This window comes from Triticum urartu, chromosome 5 (assembly GCF_003073215.2).
Source record: "Triticum urartu cultivar G1812 chromosome 5, Tu2.1, whole genome shotgun sequence".
Lineage (NCBI taxonomy): Eukaryota > Viridiplantae > Streptophyta > Magnoliopsida > Poales > Poaceae > Triticum > Triticum urartu.
The window spans coordinates 471,575,341-471,593,764 of NC_053026.1; the positions used below are offsets into that span (position 1 = coordinate 471,575,341).

Sequence of the window (18,424 nt, forward strand, 5' to 3'; positions counted from 1 at the left end):
GGGGTTGTCAATCCCTTCACGGTCACTTACGAGAGTGAGATCTGATAGATATAATAGTTTTGGTATTTTTGGTATAAAGATGCAAAGTAAAAAGTAAAAGCAAAGTAAAAAAGCAAAGCAAGATTAAAGTGATGGAGATTGATATGATGAGAATAGACCCGGGGGCAATAGGTTTCACTAGTGGCTTCTCTCAAGAGCATAAGTATTCTACGGTGGGTGAACAAATTACTGTTGAGCAATTGACAGAATTGAGCATAGTTATGGGAATATCTAGGCATGATCATGTGTATAGGCATCACGTCCGTGACAAGTAGATCGAAACGATTCTGCATCTACTACTATTACTCCACTCATTGACCGCTATCCAGCATGCATCTAGAGTATTAAGTTAAAAACAGAGTAACGCCTTAAGCAAGATGACATGATGTAGAGAGATAAATTCATGCAATATGAAATAAACCCCATCTTGTTATCCTCAATGGCAACGATACAATACGTGCCTTGCTGCCCCTTCTGTCACTGGGTAAGGACACCGCAAGATCGAACCCAAAGCTAAGCACTTCTCCCATGGCAAGAACTACCAATCTAGTTGGCCAAACCAAATGAATAATTCGAAGAGACTTGCAAAGATAACCGATCATACATAAAAGAATTCAGAGAAGATTCAAATATTATTCATAGATAGACTTGTTCATAAACCCACAATTCATCGGTCTCAACAAACACACCGCAAAATGAAGATTACATCAAATAGATCTCCACAAGAGAGGGGGAGAACTTTGTATTGAGATTCAAAGAGAGAGAAGAAGCCATCTAGCTACTAACTATGGACCCGAAGGTCTGAGGTAAACTTCTCACACTTCATCGGAGAGGCTATGATGATGTAGAAGCCCTCTGTGGTGATGGCCCTCTTCCGGCGGAGCTCCGGAACAGGCCCCAAGATGGGATCTCGTGGATACAGAAAGTTGCGGCGGTGGAATTAGGTTTTTGGCTCCTGTCCTGATCGTTTGGGGGTACGTGTGTATATATAGGAGGAAGAAGTACACCGAAGGAGCAACGAGGGGCCCACGAGGCAGGGGGCGCGCCCTAGGGGGGCGCCCCCCACCCTCGTGACCGCCTCTTTTGTTCCTTGGAGCAGGGTCCAAGTCTCCTGGATTATGTTTGGTGAGAAAATCACGTTCCCGAAGATTTTATTCCATTTGGATTCCGTTTGATATTCCGTTTCTTTGAAACACTGAAATAGGCAAAAAACAGCAATTCTGGGTTGGGCCTCCGGTTAATAGGTTAGTCCCAAAAATAATATAAAAGTGGAAAATAAAGCCCAATATAGTCCAAAACAGTAGATAATATAGCATGGAGCAATCAAAAATTATAGATACGTTGAAGACGTATCAAGATTCAATAAACCATTCACCTTGGGTGTATGACCATTGAAGGTTTTATTTATGTAAACAGAACAACAATTATACTTTGACTTTAAATGAATAACTGTATTGTAATAAACATGATCAAATCATATTCATGCTTAACGCAAACACCAAATAACATTTATTTAGCTTCAACACTAATACCGAAAGTATAGGGAGTGTGCGATGATGATCATATCAATCTTGGAGCCACTTTCAACACACATCGTCACTTCACCCTTAACTAGTCTCTGTTCATTTTGCAACTCCCGTTTCGAGTTACTAATCTCAGCAACCGAACTAGTATCAAATACTGAGGGGTTGCTATAAACACTATTAAAGTACACATCAATAACATGTATATCAAATATACCTTTGTTCACTTTTCCATCCTTCTTATCCGCCAAATACTTGGGGCAGTTCTGCTTCCAGTGACCAGTCCCTTTGCAGTAGAAGCACTTAGTCTCATGCTTAGGTCTAGACTTGGGCTTCTTCACTTGAGCAGCAACTTGCTTGCCGTTCTTTTTGGAGTTCCCCTTCTTCCCTTTGCCCTTTTCTTGAAACTAGTGGTATTGTCAACCATCAACACTTGATGCTTTTTTTGATTTCTACCTTCGTCGATTTCAGTATCACGAAGAGCTTGGGAATCGTTTCCGTTATCCCTTGCATATTATAGTTCATCACGATGTTCCAGTAACTTGGTGATGGTGACTAGAGAACTCTATCAATCACTATCTTATCTGGAAGATTAACTCCCACTTGATTCAAGTGATTGTAGTACGCAGACATTCTAAGCACATGCTCACTAGGTGAGCTATTCTCCTCCATCTTGTAGGCAAAGTGCTTGTCAAAGGTCTCATACCTTTCGACATGGGCATGAGTCTGAAATAATAATTTCAACTCTTGGAACATCTCATATGCTCTGTGGCGTTCAAAACGTCTTTGAAGCCCCGATTCTAAGCCGTAAAGCATGATGCACTAGACTATCAAGTAGTCATCATATCGAGCTCGCCAAACGTTCATAACGTCTTCATCAGCTCTTGCAATCGATCTGTCACCTAGCGTTGCATCAAGGACATAATTCTTCTGTGCAGCAATGAGGATAATCCTCAGATCACGGATCCAATCCGCATCATTGCTACTAACATCTTTCAACTTAGTTTTTCTCTAGGAACATATCAAAATAAATGGGGAGCTACATCGCGAGCTATTGATCTACAACATAGTTATGCAAATATTATCAGGACTAAATTCATGATAAATTAAAGTTCAATTAAACATATTTAATAACTCCCACTTAGATAGACATCCCTCTAATCATCTAAGTGATCATGTGATCCATATCAACTAAACCATGTTCGATCATCACGTGAGATGGAGTAGTTTTCAATGGTAAACATCACTATGTTGATCATATCTACTATATGATTCACGCTCGACCTTTCGGTCTCAGTGTTCCAAGGCCATATCTGCATATGCTAGACTCGTCAAGTTTAATCCAAGTATTTCTGCGTGTGCAAAAACTGGCTTGCACCCGTTGTATATGAACGTAGAGCTTATCACACCCGATCATCATGTGGTGTCTTGGCACGACGAACTTTGGCAACGGTGCATACTCAGGGAGAACACTTGTACCTTGAAATTTAGTGAGAGAGATCATCTTATAATGCTACCGTCAATCAAGCAGAATAAGATGCATAAAGGATAAACATCACATGCAATCAATATAAGTGATATGATATTGGCCATCATCATCTTGTGCCTGTGATCTCCATCTCCAAAGCACCGTCATGATCACCATTGTCACTGGCTTGACACCTTGATCTCCATCAAAGCATCCTTGTCGTCACGCCAACTATAGCCTCCACGACCATCGCTACCGCTTAGTGATAAAGTAAAGCAATTACATGGTGATTGAATTTCATACAATAAAGCGACAACCATATGGCTCCTGCCAGTTGCCGATAACTGTGTTACAAAACATGATCATCTCATACAATAAAATTTAGCATCATGCCTTGACCATATCACATCACAACATGCCCGGCAAAAACAAGTTAGACGTTCTCTACTTTGTTGTTGCAAGTTTTACGTGGCTGCTACGGGCTGAGCAAGAACCGTTCTTACCTACACATCTAAACCACAACGATATTTCGTCAAGTTAGTGTTGTTTTAACCTTCAACAAGGACCGGGCATAGTCACAGTCGGTTCAACTAAAGTTGAAGAAACTGACACCCGCCAGCCACCTGTGTGAGAAGCACGTCGGTAGAACTAGTCTCGCGTAAGCGTACGTGTAATGTCGGTCCGGGCCGCTTCATCCAACAATACCGCCGAATCAAAGTATGACACGCTGGTAAGCAGTATGACTTGTATCGCCCACAACTCACTTGTGTTCTACTCGTGCATATAACATCTACGCATAAATCTGTCTTGATGCCACTGTTGGGGAACGTAGTAATTTCAAAAAAAATCATATGCACACGCAAGATCATGGTGATGCATAGCAACGAGAGGGAAGAGTATCGTCCACGTACCCTCGTAGACCTTAAGCAGAAGCGTTATGAGAACACGGTTGATGTAGTCAAACGTCTTCACGATCCGACCGATCCAAGTATCGAACGCATGGCACCTCCAAGTTCAGCACACGTTCAGCTCGATGACGTCCCACGAACTCCGATCCAGCAGAGCTTCGCGGGAGAGTTCCGTCAGCACGACGGTGTGATGACGGTGATGATGTTGCTACCGACGCAGGGCTTCGCCTAAGCACCGCTACGATATTATCGAGGTGGATTATGGTGGAGGGGGGCACCGCACACGGCTTGGAACAATCAACTTGTGTGTTCTAGGGTGCCCCCTGCCCCCGTATATAAAGGAGCAAGGGGGGAGGCCGGCCAGTCCCTGTAGGGCGCGCCAGGAGGTGGAGTCCTCCTCCTAGTAGGAGTAGGACTCCCCTTTCCTACTCCTACTAGGAGGAGGAAAGGAAGGAGGAGAGGGAGAAGGAAGGAAAGGGAGGAAAGGAGGAAAGGGGGCCCGGCCCCCTAAACCAATTCGGTTTGGGCTAGGGGAGCCACGCGCCCTGGATCCTCTCTTCCACCACTTGGCCCATGAGGCCCAATACTTCTTTCCCGTATTTCCGTAACTCCTCGGTACTCCGAAAAATACCCGAATCACTCGGAACCTTTCCGATGTCAGAATATAGTCGTCTAATATATCGATCTTTACGTCTCGACCATTCCAAGACTCCTCATCATGTCCCCGATATCATCCGGGACTCCGAACTACCTTCGGTATATCAAATCACATAAACTCATAATACCGATCATCACCGAACGTTAAGCGTGTGGACCCTACGGGTTCGAGAACTATATAGACATGACCGAGATACGTCTCCGGTCAATAACCAATAGCGGAACCTGGATGTTCATATTGGCTCCTACATATTCTACGAATATCTTTATCGATCAAACCGCATAACAACATACGTTGTTCCTTTTGTCATCGGTATGTTACTTGCCCGAGATTCGATCGTCGGTATCTCAATACCTAGTTCAACCTCGTTACCGGCAAGTCTCTTTACTCGTTCCGTAATGCACTATCCCGCAACTAACTCATTAGTTGCATTGCTTGCAAGGCTTATAGTGATGTGCATTACCGAGAGGGCCCAGAGATACCTCTCCGACAATCGGAGTGACAAATCCTAATCTCGATTTATGCCAACTCAACAAGTACCATCGAAGACACCTGTAGAGCACATTTATAATCATCCAGTTATGTTGTGACGTTTGGTAGCACACAAAGTGTTCCTCCGGTAATCGGGAGTTGCATAATCTCATAGTCATAGGAACATGTATAAGTCATGAAGAAAGCAATAGCAGTAAACTAAAACGATCAAGTGCTAAGCTAACGGAATGGGTCAAGTCAATCACATCATTCTCCTAATGATGTGATCCCATTTATCAAATGACAACTCATGTCCATGGTTAGGAAACATAACCATCTTTGATTAACGAGCTAGTCAAGTAGAGGCATACTAGTGACACTTTGTTTGTCTATGTATTCACACATGTACTAAGTTTCCGGTTAATACAATTCTAGGATGAATAAGAAACATTTATCATGATATAAGGAAATAAATAATAACTTTATTATTGCCTCTAGGGCATATTTCCTTCAGCCGCTGTCGGCGCCTCCGTCGTCCAGCACCGGGCTAACTACAACCGCGCCGGCGGGCGTGCCGATTCAGCAAGTGTGGTTCCCGCCCTCGCCGTCCCAACTTCCAGTCTGGTTGGCCGCGACGTCACCGCCGCCAGTCCACATCATGGCTGCGGACCAGCCGACGCCCTCCCTGTCATACGACGGGCCCTCCGACTCCGCGGGTTTCCATGCTGGCTTTGACGGGCCACCGCTTTCCTACGGACCACATGTGCACACCGGACCAACGCCATACTCTTCGCTGCTCCATACCGCCGAGCCGTACACTCACGGCGGTCATGCTCAGACACTGCCGCGCTTCGCCAAGCTCGCCTTCGCCATCTACGACGGCCCCGAGGACCCCCTCAACTAGCTCAACCAGTGCGAGCAGTTCTTCCGGGGGCAATGGATGCTCGCGTCGGACCGCACCTGGTTCGCCTCTTATCACCTCCGCGGTGCCGCACGGACGTGGTACTACGCCCTCGAGCAGGACGAGGGCAGCATGCCCCCATGGGAGCATTTTCGCGAGTTCTGCCTCCTTTGATTTGGACTACCGATACGTGGGAGCCGGCTGGTGGAGTTGGGCCGCCTTCCCTTCACCTCTACAGTGCAGGACTACACCGACCGCTTTCAGGCCCTGGCATGCCACACGTCCAGCGTGATGGCTCACCAGCGGGCTGAACTCTTCGTCGAAGGTCTGCCAGATCATATTCGCGTGGACGTCGAGCTGCAGGGACCCCAGGACCTCCAGACGGACATGTACTACGCCCGCGCGTTCGAGCATCGTGCGGTAGCATCTAGCAGGCATCACCATCCCGGGCCGCTGGGCCGCCACCCTGGCCGGATGTTCCCGCCCAGGGTTGGCCTACTCAGGCTTCCGCGGCACCCCTTGCCGCGACCGCGGCGCACCCGTTCCGCCGGCTCACCTCGGCCGAGCTATTCGAGCGTCGCCGCCAAGGGTTGTGCTTCAACTGCGATGAGACCTACATGCCTGGTCACGTCTGCCCCCGACTCTTCTACCTGGAGGCTGCAGACTACATTGCGAAGGACACCGTCGCCGCCGGGCTCGGCGACCTTGTCTCCCTAGCTGTCGCGGAGGTGTTTGACGCTGGTTGATCACCTCGAGGAGTTCAGCAAGCGCTTCCCCGCCTTACAGCTCGAGGACGAGCTGTTTGTGCAGGCGGGGAGAAGTGTTATGACCGGCATATTAGGGGCTTAGCCCAATGGGCTGTGGCCCAATGGGCTGTGGCCCAAGTTATCTTATCGTTATTGGGGACTTAGCACAGTTATCTTATCGTTATTAGGGTCGTTTGCTTAGAAGTCAAGTAAATCTCTCTATATAAAGAGAGAAGATGTATCAATCTAATCAAGTAAAAAGTAATCAGTATTTGCTCGGCTTCCCTTAGGAAGCCGGAAGACCTAACCCTAGCCGCCTCTTGCGCCGCCGCCGCCTCTTCTCCACCACGCAAGGACGGCGCCCAGCCGCCGGCCGCCGCGCCCTCGACCTCGTCTTCCTCCATCTTTCCCCTACAATCTTCGCCCTAGAACCGGCAGATCCCTAGCTCCTACCAGAAGCCTTGTGGTTCCCCTACTTATTACTTGCTACTTATGGCATTTGGAGCAAAATCGATTTCAGTTAGCAATGTATTGCTCTTATGTAGCAGCGGAAAGGGAGAAATGGTTCCTTTGAGGCGACGGCAGATAATTTGTGCGCTGGTTCAGAGTAAGTAGAGGTCCCTGCTAAATGGATGAACAAACGGCAACAGTAAGCTCTAGTAAATGGATCGACCGTACTGGCCAGGGGTAAGAGAATGTAGTGTTGATGAACTCGGATGCAAAATTTGTATATATGCAGATGCTGCTCGTAGACGTTGATGTAAAATTAGTATATTTTGATTGTTGTTGATAAAGCTGAAGGATGGTCGGCACACCACCTTCCGGCCGCGAGCCGGCTACAGCAAACAAAAACCCCATGCCCCGCAGGGAGCCTCGCCGCCACGGCGGGCGTCATCTGGTTGCGCCAGTCGCCGACCTTGGAGACGGCAGCACCCGCGCGCCATTCCTGTTCACCTCTAGATTGCTCTGCGCAGCTCCAGGACTGGCGTCGTCCTCAGCTTCTCGCCGGGCAAAACGTCACCCAGGAACATGCCGCTGTGCCCTGCGTAAAGCTGAAGCTGGTGAGCCCCATGATCCCAGGCAACAGGGAAGATATAACATGATACCAGCCATTACATAATACCATGTTTCAAAAACTCTAATTTAAATGTTTCAAAAAAACGGATTTTTTTTCATGAATGTTCACAAGACGTGCCTACAATCCCTAAAAACTCCAAATACAAATTTGGATTTACCATTTTGGTTTCTTCCAAGAATATTTCGAATTCAAATTTGGAGTTTTTAGGGATTCTAGACATACATGTCTTGTGAAGAATCACAAAATAAATCCAGAATTTCTTGGAATTTCCAAGCTTGATTTTCGTGGCATGGTACAATGTAATACTACATGGTAAGAAATAACATGTCATTTCTACCTCAAGATGGAGCTACATGTTACAATATATCGTATATATACGCCCCCATCACGCAAAATTTGGGGGCGCACTCCACATATATCAAAAACATGTACCGGGCTGTCTATGACCGACTGACTGACTCTAAACCAATACAACCGAGGACGCTCAACGATGACCTTGTAGAGATCTGAACGAACCGTTTGCCAATTTCAGACAATTTCCACCCCTCCACCTATGTTCTCCAGAAAAGGAAAACCCAAAGAATGACTCACTGTAAGCAGCATGAACAGATTGGCTGTCCAAGCCCACTTGCAAAAAAGAACTCTCCACCTGAGACTGAGTCATAGCAGTATCCCCAAAAAATGTTGTTTGTCACCTCTTGCTCCACATTCATCTTGTCCCTAACTACTCACTGATCCATGAGTAGGTCACCAGATACATATTGTCTTACTCGGCCACCCTCTCGTAGAAAAGGATGTAAGCCTCGCAGTTGAGAACCTCCTCCAGAGAGGTTTCTCTGACATGTGAATCGCTCGCGTAAAACCAAGACTTGGAGGAGCGGCTCTGCTGCTGCCGACCCCCTATCTTGCCAGATCTTACATATGCAACATAATGCCCCCCTGTCATGCTTCCCATGTGCTCGACAACAGCTACCAGCCGATAAGTGGTGATGTCATTATCCTTGGATCTGCGTATTAAGGAAAACAGTTAATTTCCAAAGCATACAATCCAATTTTAAAGTCCGTAAATGACTCTCTCTGCCCATAAATCACAGATACGAATGGTGCACAATAGGTCCCTAAACTTATGCGGGCATGTCACTTGGGTTCTAAACTTGAGATAACACATATAAGCATACTAAACTTGAGAGCTACACATGTAGGCACCTACACTTGTACAAGTGTGTAAACAGAATAACAAATTAGATCAACTAGAACAATATTTGTTGTATATATGCTGAAAAATGACAATACTAAAACCCAGTTTGAGTCCCTTAGTGTAGACACAAACTGGTGAGCAGTCAATACAGCTTACCGTATATGCCTTCGAATCTAAATCATATATGTAACCTCCAGATTCACATTGATTATGAAAAGATTTCATGCATTCTGCTTTCTTTCAGGATATGGACACGGCAGACTTGAATCAGAGAATAAGATTGTAAACAATGTGTAGAAAAAATATCTGCGGAGAATGTTCTAGGGTTTTACAGCCAATGAATCGTCATCATATAATATTTAATTATTTATCTTTTCAGTTCTCTATGTTGACAAGAAACATATCTATGATTAAAATAAGAGCATTCTGTTCTATCATTATTAAAGAAAGATCCACCAAAGTAAACAAGTGGGGAAAGGAATAGTGTCAAATTTTATCTAGTCATATCATTGTGGCAAAATCCTACATGCAATTGCTACTTTAGCAAGCCATGGACAGACAGTGGTGCCCCCTTGTGGCTACTAGGAACTACAGCTGCAGGCAAGCAGAAAACTGTTGGGTTGATTTTATTTTGGCAAATTCAACTGAGTTAGAAAAATCAGTACCTTGGGTCCATGTACGGTCGTATATCGAGTGTCTCCTTAAAGCGCACATGCCCTTTCAGTTTCCTGAACCGACCATGAGAGTCATGGCTGAATCTGTTCAAAGTAATCGTCAATACAGGCGGTGCCTTGCTGATAAGAATTCTTCTCATTGCAGCTCTGAAAACCTTTGTTTCATCCTCTTTCTGTTTATTTTGGTTATCTTGTCCTTTGTGTGCCTTGACAACCACCTTCATTCTCTTCCTCCTTCCGATATTCCTTGTGAAGCCATCTTCATTATCTTTGGCGCTCGGTAAGATGCTTTGCGTCTCAGGTGGAAGGCTACTAGTCACAACTTCTTCAGCATTGGCACCACCAGATTCAACCTTTTTGTCGCTAGTAGTACTGCAAGAGGCCGAGTCATTGTCGCCACAACTCACTGGTGCACTCGTTTCTTCAGCGGCTACATCCACATTATGACCATCGTTATGCTGCGCAAAGTCATGCGGTTGCTTACTGGAAGATGTAAATTCCACTGCTGAGCTGTTCAAATCCCTACACTCCTGGTGGTATGTTTTACTGTCTGGCTGCTCAGTAGTGTCAACGTCTGGAGAATTACCATCAGAGGTGTTTTCAGCATCAACCAAAGAAGGATTTGCACACACCCCTTCGTTACAGCACATGTCAGGATTTACATTGACAGAGCAACCATCAGTTGCCATAATCTGATCAATGTCCTCTTTTTTGCTGCAGCTCGGGACCTTATCATCAACATGTTTTTCATCACCACTTGCCATCATCTCCGCACTGTCCTTTCTATCATTGGCACTAGCTGCCGTCTCCTCACCCTCTTCTAATTCATTGGTGTTTGGCTGTGCAACAGCGATAGAACAATGCTCACAATGCCAAGATTCCGATAGCAGCTCTGGCTCAGTATACAATGACAAGCAGCCCTCAACTGATACGGGAGCATTACTATCATCCACTTCATCATCAGCACTATTGCTACTCCAAGCCATCACATCAATATCTCCAGTTGTGCCAGTTTCTTTCTTAGCATCAGAAGTTATTTCAGGCTCACCAAACATATCACCGATACCAAAACAGTCATCTTGTTCCCCATCTCCGCCATATAACGGCTGTGTGTGATTTTCTGCTGCTAGATAATCAGCTGGATGAGGACCAAAAACTATTGGATTCTGTGAGCTTTCTGCAGTTTTATATATTTCTTCAGCAGTGGTGTCAAATTCTTTGTAAGGAAGCAAGATCACAGTCTGTAAACAAGTTGCATCATCAACAATGTTCTCATCTGAGGGATCAGAAATCAAGGCCTGCTCTTTGGGCAAGGCATCATCTCCACTGTGAAATGAACCATGTATGGCATCGTTGCTGTTCCAGATCTGTCCTGCTCCAGTCGAACATGCAGAATCAAGAATCTCAGACTTCGTTTCATCTGCATCAGCAAGATAATCTAACCAGGAAATGTCATCCTCCACATTAGAAGCGGCCTTCAGCTCTTGGTTGGGAACAGAAGCACATGACTCACTGCATTCAGAGGGCTCATGTTCTTTCTCACTGACAACCTGTCCTAACTCTGAACCTGGAATCTGGGAATCATTGCCTTCAGCAATTGTTTGTACTTGTTCTTTGCTGCTCTCCGCTATTGCAGGAGACACTCGGGTAGGAACCTTTCCATATCTGCGATTTTTGTTCCTATCTCGTATAGACTGCTTGGTCCTCTTTGCTGGTGGTGATGAAACACTCTTGGCTGGAGGTTTCCTTGATGGAACTGGTAGCGAGAGATCAAGGAATTGGTCGTGCTTAACAGATCCGTGTGTGCATTCTGTGCTGGAGACAGTACTAGACAGCTGACCCCCAAAGATGGAGTCAACAATTGTAGGAACCCCAGCAGCACTGGAAGCATCCTCCGCTGCCTTCCGCGCTTCAGTTTCCTCCGTGCCTAAACCATCAAGAAAACAGCGGAGCAATTCATGACTGTCCTGCATCTGGTAGCCTTTGAACTGAGGGTATTTCGAGCAAATACTTGAGAAGAGGCTCTTTGGGCTCAGTGCACCTCCTGCATCATTTGAAGCACTCGTTTCCACAAACAACTTCTTCAGTGACATAGCAATGGCTCCTATTGGAACATCTGGTCCTAGCATCTTGCTGCGAAACTTATCAAGCGCTAGGAGGCTCTGCAGCACTGCATTGAAGAAACATGTATTTCCAAGATTCGGCAGCCCTTTAATCACATTACCATGGCTATTAGCCAAAACCAATGCATTGCTCTCCACCGCACCAAGAACCACCTTCTCAACGGCTGGCGCTGCTACAACTGTCTCCACTACAGGCAGCTCGATGGACACATCATTTTCGCATGACAAGCAATAAGCGATGGTTTGTTTATCATAGCGTGCAGCCCACCAGTGCCGGTCCTGCTTGGCATGCCTTCTGGCATGGCCGTATGGCTTGGTATCTGACACGGCGCCGCCGCAGAAGTGCCGGCCGCAGTCCAAGCAGACCCACAAATCATCATTCTTCTCCGCCTTGGCCTGCGTCTTGGCAGCAGCGCCTTTCTTCTTCTGCTGCTTACCGCCTTTCTCCTTGCCACCCCCGCCGCCTTTCTTCCGGGGGGCCTCCTCCCGGCAGTGCTCACACGACGCGAGATGCTTGGCAGACACGATCTCCCGTAGGACCTTGTCCAAGTGGCGACTGTCACGGCTGTAGTGGCCGCACTGCTCCCAATCGCCGGCCGAGACAGCCGCTTCCTCGACGTCCTGCGAGGCCTCGTCGCCGGATCCAGCATCGGCCAGCGGCTCCCGCTGCTGCGCCTTCTTCGCCTTGGCCTTCACCTTCTTCCCCATCTCTCCTGAAACACACGGATCCAATCAAGCCCAAGGAAGATACCAGCCGACAGCTACACGGCCGCCGTGGGCGGATCCAGATGGGGAAATTTCTGGAGTTCGGCGGGGTTTAACAACTAACCGGTGGAGGACGGGATGGTCATACCTCAGGAATCAACCAATGCTCGAAATCGGGGACGGAGTTGGGGCAGCAGGGACGCGGCGAGGCGGGACGGGACGGGAAGCGGCGGCGGCGGCGACGCGCGGGAGAGGCGGGGGCGCGCTGCTCGGGGGCGGAGGCTTCGTCGGCAGTGGAGCTAAGCTACGACGGCGCGGCGGCAGCTGTGGCTAGGGCAGGGAGATGCTTCAGGGCCGGCGCCGCACTGGGTGGGATTGGGGGCACGGAGAGGAAAAAGAAGGTGTGCCGATACGCCACGGAACTCTGAATACGAGTTGGGGTATGAACAATCTGTCGTAATCTTTTTGGGCTACGAAAAGACTTAAAGGCTTACTCCTCCGTTTTATGCCTCCGTTCCAAATTACTCGTCACAGAAATGAATATATCTAAAATTAAAATACATCTAGATATATTCATTTCTGTGACGAGTAATTCTGAACAAAGAGAGTATAATATAAGAGCGTTTTTTATATTAATGTAAGTAATTCATTAGACAATACACGAATGCGGAATCGGTTGCAATATAAGAGTAGATTTGATTGTATCCAACATGAATATTCAAGTTAATAATATATGAACTAAAAAATACATATGATATATAGTGTTTTTTTAGGATATGATATATAATGTTAATGTATAAATGTGTTGCCTAGTCTTTTTTATCGCATTGATTTTTTGATTGCATTGGCTAGAGCACACTTTTATATGGTACAGAGGAAACCAATTCTTTCGAGCCCACCCACCCTTCTTCCGCTGCCATGGACACTAATCCTCTAGCCTCCCCCTCCCCCACTCCTCTGATGATGATGCATCAGCACCGGGCGGCGTCCTCCATGCTGCCTCGGTGAGCGCCCCTCCTGATAAAGGCGAGGGTCCCGATCTTTCGATGAGATGATAACTATTGATTTGGTGGAGACGACTTTGACGATCCGACTACAAACGTGCACGACGTTGCGCCTTAGCAATCGCTAAACCAATCTCCTGAGGTTACTGACGATGCTGGAAGTACGGTCAGCCTGACCACGAAGGTCTATTCCTGCAAGCAATCGAAGAATGAGCAAGAATATGATAAAGCAATCTGAATATCGCAAATATATATGAAGTATTGATAATGGTGGGGATCCGGAAGCGGTCTTGGTCTGGTCGTTGGACACAAACGAAGTACACGAAGTTGCAATGGCTAACTTTTAACTGAACAAATCCCAAGGAAAAAGCTACTAGATGGATCTACTTATATAGGAGCAAGGGGTGGCGGCCAAAGAGGTGGGAGGACGTCCCAAGGCATCCTAAAACTAACCCTAGGTCGTACAAGGCTCATGGGCCCAAGTGGAGGTGATGCAACACCTTTGGGCTTGTAGTTTGACTCGGATTCTGCTGCAACGTCAAATTGTTTCGTCTGTAACTCAATGCTCCGGACGAATTTGAAGGTGAATCCAATTGGGTTGGAAAGAGCACGAAATCTAGTTTCCAACAAAAAAAGAATCACCCAATTCGGAGTCCGTATGAAAAAGTTGTTGACGTTTTGAGTCAGGTATGTCTGTGCAGTCCGAATCTGAATCCAGAACGTGAGAGACTTGGACTCTATCTTCTCTTGGCCCAAAAGTGACGTGAGAAGGACTTTTTGAACACAACCTAAACTTCTCATTTTCCCTTATCTTCATATGTGGATTGTACAAATGTCCCATACACCTGCAATTAGACAAAACACAAAAGTGTGTGAAGTATTTTTGTTCTGGATAACATAAATAGATTATTGAATAGTTTGCATTAGAAATCACCTGACAAATATGCATGTATGCAATATTTTTGGTCGTATCCAAGGTAGTCATGTCCTCATCATCCTCCCCTTTTTGAAAACAAAGCCGTCCTCGGCGTTGCTTAATCTGAAATGTGGTTAACAAAAGAGACAAGGTGTACATGTTGTATATGTATATGTTATCCAATTTAACTTCCCTTGATTTTTGCACGTATGACACATGTATACATGAGTAACTTTCATAGTTCATAAAAACTAAAGCCAAAAAATTATCACAAGAAGTAGAAGGCATGAAAATATTAGAACTCAGTTTGCACATATAAGTGAAGCTCTTATTCATTTCAAAAGATTCGCAATGTTCATCATTAAACCATCCCAACTTTGGTGAATAAAACTTACTTGCATCAAATTTACACGCTACAACATGCTTAAATAAGCAAACATGCAATAAGTCATTGGACACAGAATCATCACCAAGATTGGAGGCAATATCAAAATGATTAAACATTAGTTCTTTTGCATCAACAGTTAATTCAATGGGTGCACTCAAAATTGTTGATATTTCAGTTGTTTGATCACATGACGCATTCATGACAGTAACAAGATTCTCTAAAATAGGTGGTGTGCTCAAATCAACAGGTAACTCAATACATGACGCATTCAAGTTAACTAGGCATGCATCATTCTCATGTGAAGTTATATCATCAATACCTTTACTGTTACCTTGTGGCAAAGATGTAGCTGATGCAAGTACGGACGTTGACAATGTACCATACCCTTGAGATGATGCCGTGCTCATAATCCGAGGTGCAATGATGGAGTAACCCACCGGCGGTGGTGAGCATGAACTGGAATAGTTGTTGTTGTAGTTACCTAATGCATCCTCCTGTATCTGTCTCTCAAAGGTACAAGCACGGACATACATACCAGTAATGCAACGAGGAATATACTGAAATCTTGCCTGAATATCATGGTTCAAACCACCAAAAAATCTATTCATTGTATCATTCTCAGATTCTTCTATGTCACAATGATGCATATAAGATTTGAACTCTTGGTAGTAAGCATGAACAGTGTTGTTGCCTTGTTTAAATTGTTCAAATTTGCGAAGCAATTCACGACGATAATAAGGAGGAAAAAATTGTTGTCTCATTACAGCTTTCAAAACTTTCCAAGTTGTGGGTTGGTTATCAATATTTTTCTTACAATGTACACTCCACCAAACAGAAGCAAAACCAGTAAATGCTCTAATGGTAGCTCGTACTCTCTCAAGTTCAGAAAAATCATGATGACTAAAAACTTGTTCTACTTCAAGCTCCCAAGCTAGATAAATAGCAGGATTAAATCTACCCTCAAATGATGGTAAAGAGATAACCTGACCATATGCTTGTGTGTGTTGTCCCAACTCTCGTGATGGTGAAGATGTGTCCGTCGTCCAAGAACTTCTATCTCTGGAACCTGTCATGATTAGTAGAAACAAGAACCAAAATTTGAGAATAATGTTCCTATGAACTACTAGGATGTGGTTGTAAAGTGCTCACAGTAAAGCAAATATCAATATCTTACAAGTTCTTACCATGCGGCAGGTGGTGACAAGCAACCAGCGGTGTCAAATAACTCCGAAGATTGTGTAAAGCGATTGCCAGGGGAACGTGCGTATACACGGTGTAGAAATATGTGGAGCTGGGTTGGCTATATATGGTAGCAAAAGATTAGCAATAATCAATTCAGAGATGCAATGTTGAATAAACGCTCAACGACGGTACTGTGCTGGTCCTAGGCTAGACCGAACTAGAGACACGAGCCTAGAACACTAATGAGGTCACGTCGTAGCACAACCAGCATCAATGAAGGATACTAAGTAGCTCTGGACAGCAAGATATAAGTGAAGATCACAACGGCAGTAAAGATAATGATGTGAAATAACAGCCAAGCTGTTTTACTAAACAGTGCACAAAACAGATTCCAATCCGAATTCAACTACGAGATTGAGTCTAAAAAGATCCGAATTTTGTTTTTTTTCTCTTTTTTTTTCCTCACACTTTTTTTTTCTTTCTCTCCTTTTTTTCTCTGACTTTTTTTTTCTCTTTTTTTCTCTCGTTTTTTTCTCTCTTGTTTTCTCCCTCTTTCCAAAACAAACTAGATAAGATGCAGATTGGATCAAGTGAAGATGTGAACGATCTCAACTATTATTATGACAATGAATGGTGGGTAGCACGTGGTGGAAATTAATGGATGGGTGGTGGACAGCGGAAGAGATAATGATGCAGCGGTGGCGTGACTAATGTGAACAGAACTCGAAACTCTAAACGAACTAGACACTAAGACCAGCAATTCGACACGACGATGCAACCGATAATTCAACTATGCAAGCAATGAAAAGAAAATTGCAAAGGCTCAGACTGGCTTGGAACAAGGATGAATAGATCTAACTCTTTTTTGTGGCTTTTTCTTGGACAATAGGTAAGAAAATAAATCTAATCTAGGAAAACTGGAAATTCTCACGAGCAACCTGAAAACTGATACCACTTGATAAAGGCGAGGGTCCCGATCTTTCGATGAGATGATAACTATCGATTTGGTGGAGACGACTTTGACGATCCGACTACAAACGTGCACGACGTTGCGCCTTAGCAACCGCTAAACCAATCTCCTGAGGTTACTGACGATGCTGGAAGCACGGTCAGCCTGACCACGAAGGTCTATTCCTGCAAGCAATCGAAGAATGAGCAAGAATATGATAAAGCAATCTGAATATCGCAAATATATATGAAGTATTGATAATGGTGGGGATCCGGAAGCAGTCTTGGTCTGGTCGTTGGACACAAACGAAGTACACGAAATTGCAATGGCTAACTTTTAACTGAACAAATCCCAAGGAAAAAGCTACTAGATGGATCTACTTATATAGGAGCAAGGGGTGGCGGCCAAAGAGGTGGGAGGACGTCCCAAGGCATCCTAAAACTAACCCTAGGCCGTACAAGGCTCATGGGCCCAAGTGGAGGTGATGCAACACCTTTGGGCTTGTAGTTTGACTCGGATTCTGCTGCAACGTCAGATTGTTTCGTCCGTAACTCAACGCTCCGGACGAATTTGAAGGTGAATCCAATTGGGTTGGAAAGAGCACGAAATCTAGTTTCCAACAAAAAAAGAATCACCCAATTCGGAGTCCGTATGAAAAAGTTGTTGACGTTTTGAGTCAGGTATGTCTGTGCAGTCCGAATCTGAATCCAGAACGTGAGAGACTTGGACTCTATCTTATCTTGGCCCAAAAGTGACGTGAGAAGGACTTTTTGAACACAACCTAAACTTCTCATTTTCCCTTATCTTCATATGTGGATTGTACAAATGTCCCATACACCTGCAATTAGACAAAACACAAAAGTGTGTGAAGTATTTTTGTTCTGGATAACATAAATAGATTATTGAATAGTTTGCATTAGAAATCACCTGACAAATATGCATGTATGCAATATTTTTGGTCGTATCCAAGGTAGTCATGTCCTCATCACCTCCTGCGCCCCCGGCCACCCCAGCGCCATCGCCCGCTCCTGACGCGTTCCCCTCGTCCGTCCTGCAGATGATCGACATCTGTCACCACGTCTCCATCACCCTGGACCTGCACGCCGGCAACTACGCGCGGTGCCGTCACTTCTTCTTCACCATCGTGGGCATGTTCGGTGTCCACGACCACCTCGTCGCCCCGGCTGTCACGTCGCCGCGACCCCGAATGGGTCATGGTCGACCACTGCGTCGTGCATTGGATCTATGCCACGATCAGACGATACTACTGGCGTCCTCTGGGCCGCCATCGAGGAGATCCCCTGCGACAATCAGCTCTCCTGCGTCGTGTACATCGACGCGGAGTACCACGCCGTGGTCCAGGGTGACCTGACGGTGATGCAGTACTTCACGGGCGTGGAGTCCTTCACCGACCAGCTTCGCGACCTCGGGCAGCCGGTCGGCGACATGCGACAGTTGTTCCACATGCTACGCGGCCTCGAGCGTCAGTATCA

General features: G+C 45.6%; 1 protein-coding gene across 1 annotated transcript; it reads right to left on the reverse strand.

Moving 5' to 3' along the window:
• Nucleotides 1-8,098: 8,098 nt before the first annotated feature.
• On the reverse strand, nt 8,099-12,932 carry LOC125509929 (ubiquitin carboxyl-terminal hydrolase 2-like). Its single transcript, XM_048674993.1, has 3 exons — nt 12,641-12,932; nt 9,656-12,500; nt 8,099-8,799 (listed from the first exon to the last, which is right to left on the reverse strand). The coding sequence occupies exons 2-3, from the start codon at nt 12,493-12,495 to the stop codon at nt 8,559-8,561; spliced, it is 3,081 nt and encodes a 1,026-aa protein (XP_048530950.1). The 5' UTR covers nt 12,496-12,500; nt 12,641-12,932; the 3' UTR covers nt 8,099-8,558.
• Nucleotides 12,933-18,424: the final 5,492 nt, after the last annotated feature.